The following is a 5,977-nucleotide window of genomic DNA, read 5'->3' on the forward strand; positions in this document are numbered from 1 at the left end:
ATTTTATTTTTATATTTTATTTATTTTATTTTTAACTTTTTAAACTTTTTTTTATTGTTATTTAATTTAACTAAATCAAAATATTTACATGACATAACATACATAACCTTTCTCTCAAAACCCAATAAAAAAATAGATTTATAATTTAAAAATTATCAATATCATTATTTTTTGGAGACTACATTCCATCAAAATTCATCACTTACAGTATAATAAAAAAATTATATTCACTTGCAACATAATAAAAAAATTATATTACATTATATTCACTTACAACATAATAAAAAAATGATATTACATTTCAGGATCATCTTCTTCACCCTCCATGTTCTTCGAATTCAATATCTTCGTCATCTTCACCATTCAGGATTTTACATCATCATTCTCCCAACTTATTCCATCCCACCAATCTGACTCTCCAACAATTTCCTTCAACTTAGGTAGCTTCTCCATTTCTTTTGGCATTCTCCGTAACAATGGACACCTTCTGATCCTTATATCTTCCAGATTAGGCATTGTTTCTTCATTCCATACACTCGATGGTCTTGCAATACTCTCTGCCTTCTCTAAACCTTCAAGTCTCAATCTCCTTAACATTGGAAGACTGCTGATCTCAACAACCTCCAACTGAGGGCACTTGGAAATCTCTATGCACTCTAAATCAGTGAGCTCCTCGATTCTCAATGTCTTCAACTTGCCGCAATCTGAAATGTTTAAGCCGTGCAGTTGCGGCATTGTTTTTGCATTGCACACTATACTCTCTAAGCTCTCTAGGGAGGATAGATATAATGTCTCGAACTTCGGAAAACCGTCACGTGCAGCCTCGCTCCCAATCTCCAAGGCTGGAAGCTCCTCTAATTTCATACACCTTTCCAAATCCAAATACTTCAAATTTTGAAACTGACAAATACAATTTGGTAGACTTACACCTTCATAGTTGACTAACCAAAGACTCTGCAACTCCTTCATGCTCTGCATGTTGTGTGGAAGGATATCTAGCGCCGCATCATCTCTATTTTCATCTTCGCCCCACTGGAAGCTCAACCTTAAACTTCTCATCTTCGACCACGTACTCATTGAACCCCCTTTTATTTCTGGCTTTACTGTGACATTCAACTCGATCAGATTGGAAAGATTTGTGAGATCCTCCAAACTCAATGGAATTGAGTTTCGAGGCAACACCAGTTTGTTCAATGAAGTGAGTTGATAGATTTGATGTGGAATCACCCTGACAACTTTGACAGAAACAGAACGCCATACTGTGAGATGTTTTAGATTTTTGAGCTCCCCTATCCTATCAGGTAAAAAATCTAGACTGTCACAGTCGCCGAGATTCAAAAATTGAAGATGTGAAAGGTTGCATATGCTATCAGGCAAGTGCTTTAGCCGCTTACAATAGTCCAGATTAAGAAACTCCAGCTGTTCAAGTTGCCCCACTGTTGTTGGTAATGTTTCTATTGAAGTGAACGACAGATCCAGAACCTTGAGAGACATGGAGTTTACCAAAAACCCCTCTGGAATTTCCTTCAACCGTCTGTTTTGGGCCAACACTAAACTGACGAGTGTTGGACACTTCAAATCTGTTGGCAGATCACTAATTTCATTGTCGAGAACGGAGATTCTTTTGCGATCCCTGCTCTCTTCTTCACATGGGAAATGTTGCAGACCTTGACCTGCTGCAAATAACAAGTTCTGCTCTCTTTGGCCTACATAGATTGCCATATCCCGTAGTACATCATGAACTTTTATAAACTGCCTATTCTGATATACATATTCAATCAAGCACCTATCTACGAGTGCTTCTATGTATTCCAGCCCAACATCCATGAAGTAAGTTGTCCCCTTTTGAGGCACCAATCTTTCTGCTGTCCACATCTTCACCAGCGTTTCCACATAAATATGTTCATCTTCGGGAAACGCAGCACAATATAAGAAACACATCTTCAGATTATGGTCCAAATCATTGTAGCTCCATCGTATCCGCTGATAGAGCTCTGCATCAATGGTCCTGTGAATGGAGGGGAAGGATGGATCTACATTTTTCATCAAAACTAAAGCGCGACTCCAGTCATCAGCAGTCTTTTTCCGAGCCATAGTTGCAGCAACTGTATTTATTGCCAAGGGCAACCCCTTACACTCCAAAGCAACTTGTCTAGCAATAACCTCTAGATTATTGTCTGGAGCAGCCCCACATCTAAAAGCTCTTCTCCGGAACAGCTCCCACCCTTCCTCTGTGGACAGGGGTCGTATCATCATGCAGTACTCTTTTTCTGCCATTAGTTCGACTACATCTCTGTAGCGACTGGACATTAAGAGTTTGCTGCCGTTATCATGGCCAAAGTTGATCCCAACTTCATTCAAATCAATTGGATTCCACGCATCGTCCAGCACAAGTAGAAACCTCTTATTTTCAAGAGATGCATACAATTTCATTTTTCGCTGGTCAATACTAGAACTTGGCTCAAATTTTAAATTCAGGGACTCGGCAATGGTATCCTGGAGACTTTGAATCTGATAGTTTTGAGAAATGGTATACCAAATGACGAAATCAAAGCTACCACTCACCTTCTTCTTGCAGTTATTGTAGATGAGTTGGAGTAATGCCGTTTTGCCGACACCCGCCATCCCCCACACACCAACCACACGAGCCAAGGGATGAGGTTCGTTAAGCCATGCGCTCAGCTGCCTCTGAGCAGCTTCGATGCCAGTCCCCACGAAGCCGGATTCTGGTAGAGGTTGAAGAAGCGCCTCTGCTTGAGGCTGTGCGGACCCCACAATCTGTGCAGTATCAGCAACTGTTGAAAGATCAGACTGAAGCTGTTGGAAGAGCTCAGCAAATCCGGTCTTCCATTCTCTGATATCTGCGGGGATGTTGGGGCTGAAAAAAAGGCAGCAACCGCGACACCGTTGTCGCTGTCTGTTGGCGCGTTGGATGAGAGTTTTGACTTCTTCAAGGGCATTGTTAATCCTTCCCAAACAATCTTCCACCAAATCCGGCAGCTTCTTTTGTTGATCTTCGAATTGGGTTTGAATATGGCGCAACGACCCTTCCATACGGTCGAGTTCATTGTTGAGAAGTTGAAGGTTCTTCCCCAACTCCCTCACATCCTTCAATTGTTGGCCCAGGATACCGATAATGGCGTTAGTGGCGTTTGTGGCTAATCCGGTACCAAACTCCATGGCCATGTTAGCAAATGGCAGAGACAGAATGGAACGAAAACCTGTGAAGATTGGAACGAAAACAAAGGGCGCAAGACAACAGGGACGAAAGAGGAAGCAAGCGCTGTGGGTTGGATGAGGTGCGATACAGAATCCATGAATTATTGAATAGATATAGGTATAGGAAGAAGCGTTGGTTGTTTCTGATGGTGGGGCATGGGGCATCCATTCCAAAGAAAAGAAAAGAATGGAATAATGTGAAATGAAATGAAATTCAATTTTAACATACACGTGCCCAGTAAGCCTCAGTAAGAGAAAGAAAAAGTTAGTGCGCCGTGGGCCCCGAGGGCATAATAATTATGGTACAAAACTCACTTTGTAAAAAGTTTATTCCATTACTATCACATCATCATTGTTGTCATTGTATTCGCTTGACCTTCTGTTCAATCGGACTACTTGAATGGGGAAAGAAAATATCGAGCACATCACTATTTCACAGAAAATTATAATTAAAGTTATTCCAATATTAAAGTATCCCAACGCTAGCATACCCTGCACCACTGGACATCAATAATGACATAGTAAACAAAATATCGGGACATCACTATTTCACAGAAAATTAAAATTAAAGCTATTCCAATATTAAAATATCCCAACACTATCATACCCTGCACAGCTGGGCATCAATAATGATAGAGAGTAACACAAGTGTTGGATGTTTGTGCATTAAAAAAAATGTAAGTAAAATAATTCAAAGAGTTATTTTTTAATAACAAATAATGGCAATAAAAATGACACTCATACTTAGTGTCCCTATTATTTAGTATAATTATTAAATATTAAAAAATATGGATTAGTTAGCTGTTGCATCTGAATAAAGGTTACATAGTGGCTATAATTATTAAATATTAAAGGTTACAGAGTGGCTATAATTATTAAATATTAAAAAATATGGATTAGTTAGCTGTCACATTTTAATAAAGGTTACAGAGTGGCTATTCTAGCTTATTTTAAATATATTTAAATTAGAATAAAAAAATAAAAACACATAATTTTATATTAAAAAAATTTACAATTAAAATATTAAGATAATACATTATTGCATTATATTTGGTTAGGATGAGATATAAGATTAATTATCTAGAAGATCAACATAATCATTAGAACAACACAACCATGAAATTTTTAGATTATTTTTCTACTTCAATTTTCATTTCTTTCCTTTCATAGTATTGAGAGACTTTTGGATTCGTCACTTTATAATATAATAAAAAAACATTTGGACAATTTCTTAAGTAGGCTCTTTGATTTATGAGAAGAACTAGTTTTGGCCCTTGCATTTTAAAATTTCCCAAAAAAACATTACTCAATTTAATATCATTCTTGTCATTCTTTCAAATTAGCTGAGGTTGCTATTAAGTTTTCCACTCTAAATCATTTTGTGCAAGTACCTCATGTAATCTTTATACTTCTATCATTGCATAATTATTATGTCACTGCTTGGGCAGTGACATCTATGATCGGTCGAGTTCTATTAGTTTGTTCGTATTGCAATTTTTTTCATTTTTGTATAGTTAACATTATACTTTTCCTTGAAAATTTTCAAGTGACATAAGTCCAATGTTGCATCCCCGTCTACAGGTTTCGAGGGTGGACGTCATCCCAACAACAGACAAATTAGTATAGGTACAATGCATTTATGTCGAACATAAGCTTGCATTGAATGAGTCGTCCCATCCCTCCGTCATTTTGTACTTTCCCAAAAAATTTCATGAGCTCCTCAATCTCCTAACCATGTGATCCTATTGTTAGAGATCAAATGCAGGAGTTTTGTCTTGAACTAAAATTGTCCCCTATAAAATTTAAATTATTTTTAAATTTTAAATAATTATTAACTACCCTATTACGCAGCGTGAATGTTAATTATTAAAATTAAAACAATTTAAATCCAACGATATATACACAACATTAAATGCTACTTACCATAGTGGACATCCAAAATTTAAGTAAATTGGACTTCACTTTTTACAAAAAATCAAGCTTCTTATCACTTGTTGCTAAGTCTATGGTGGTTCAAACGGATATATTTTTACAAGCCTAATTGTATTCCCATATCATGACGCCAGAGATTATTCCAGATCTCGACTACCATTAGTGCTTGTTTCATTATTATTATTATTTTAGCAGCATGTAGTCTGTTATTGTACAGGTAAAGAATGCAAAGTTGGTAAAAGATATACCATTGTGCGATAGGAGACTATAGTACAGGGGCGCCAAATATGTCTAGATGGCAGGGTGCTCGCCTTTTTTTCCTTTTTAGTGGAGCATTCGCTTAGCAGAGCCAAGGTTGTAATCCAGCTACCATTTTCAGTGGGCTCTCGCAGCGGCTATAAACTACCTATAACATCCATTTATAATAATAGTGGAGTTGAATATGAGAGTATCAATGGAGGCTAATAAGCATTTACCAGGGTCATGGCTCCTCCTGGCCGTTTTGGCAATGGTTCAACAATTGCCTGCAACAAATCAAAGGAAATAACAACATAGTTCCAAACTCCTTTACATTTACCGAAATAAGTGAAGGTCATGGCCTTTGTTCCACTCAGCTAAAGTAGTGTCACTCTTGACTATAGTCGGCCCTGACTTGAAATCGGGTCGCCTCCTGATCCAAGTGGATATTGGTGGCCACACGCCAATTCCACTTGGACCCCCACCATTGCTTCTTTCAGTTTTTCAGTTTCCTTAATTGTAGCATAGTTTACTATTTTTAGAAGTTTTTCAGGTCCTAAACTTCTGGAGTCGTTTTGAGGCCCTAAAC

General features: G+C 37.7%; 1 protein-coding gene across 1 annotated transcript; it reads right to left on the reverse strand.

The window, feature by feature from the left end:
* Positions 1–315: 315 nt before the first annotated feature.
* Positions 316–3,323, reverse strand: LOC149234846 (putative disease resistance protein At1g61300). The gene has a single exon (XM_089461252.1). It carries the CDS (start codon positions 3,184–3,186, stop codon positions 364–366), a length of 2,823 nt encoding a protein of 940 aa, XP_089317378.1. The 5' UTR covers positions 3,187–3,323; the 3' UTR covers positions 316–363.
* Between the last annotated feature and the right edge of the window lie 2,654 nt (positions 3,324–5,977).

The sequence above is a fragment of the Pinus tabuliformis genome, chromosome 8 (assembly GCF_031772625.1).
Source record: "Pinus tabuliformis cultivar Carrire ecotype Pingquan chromosome 8, CPIR1, whole genome shotgun sequence".
NCBI classification, from domain to species: domain Eukaryota; kingdom Viridiplantae; phylum Streptophyta; class Pinopsida; order Pinales; family Pinaceae; genus Pinus; species Pinus tabuliformis.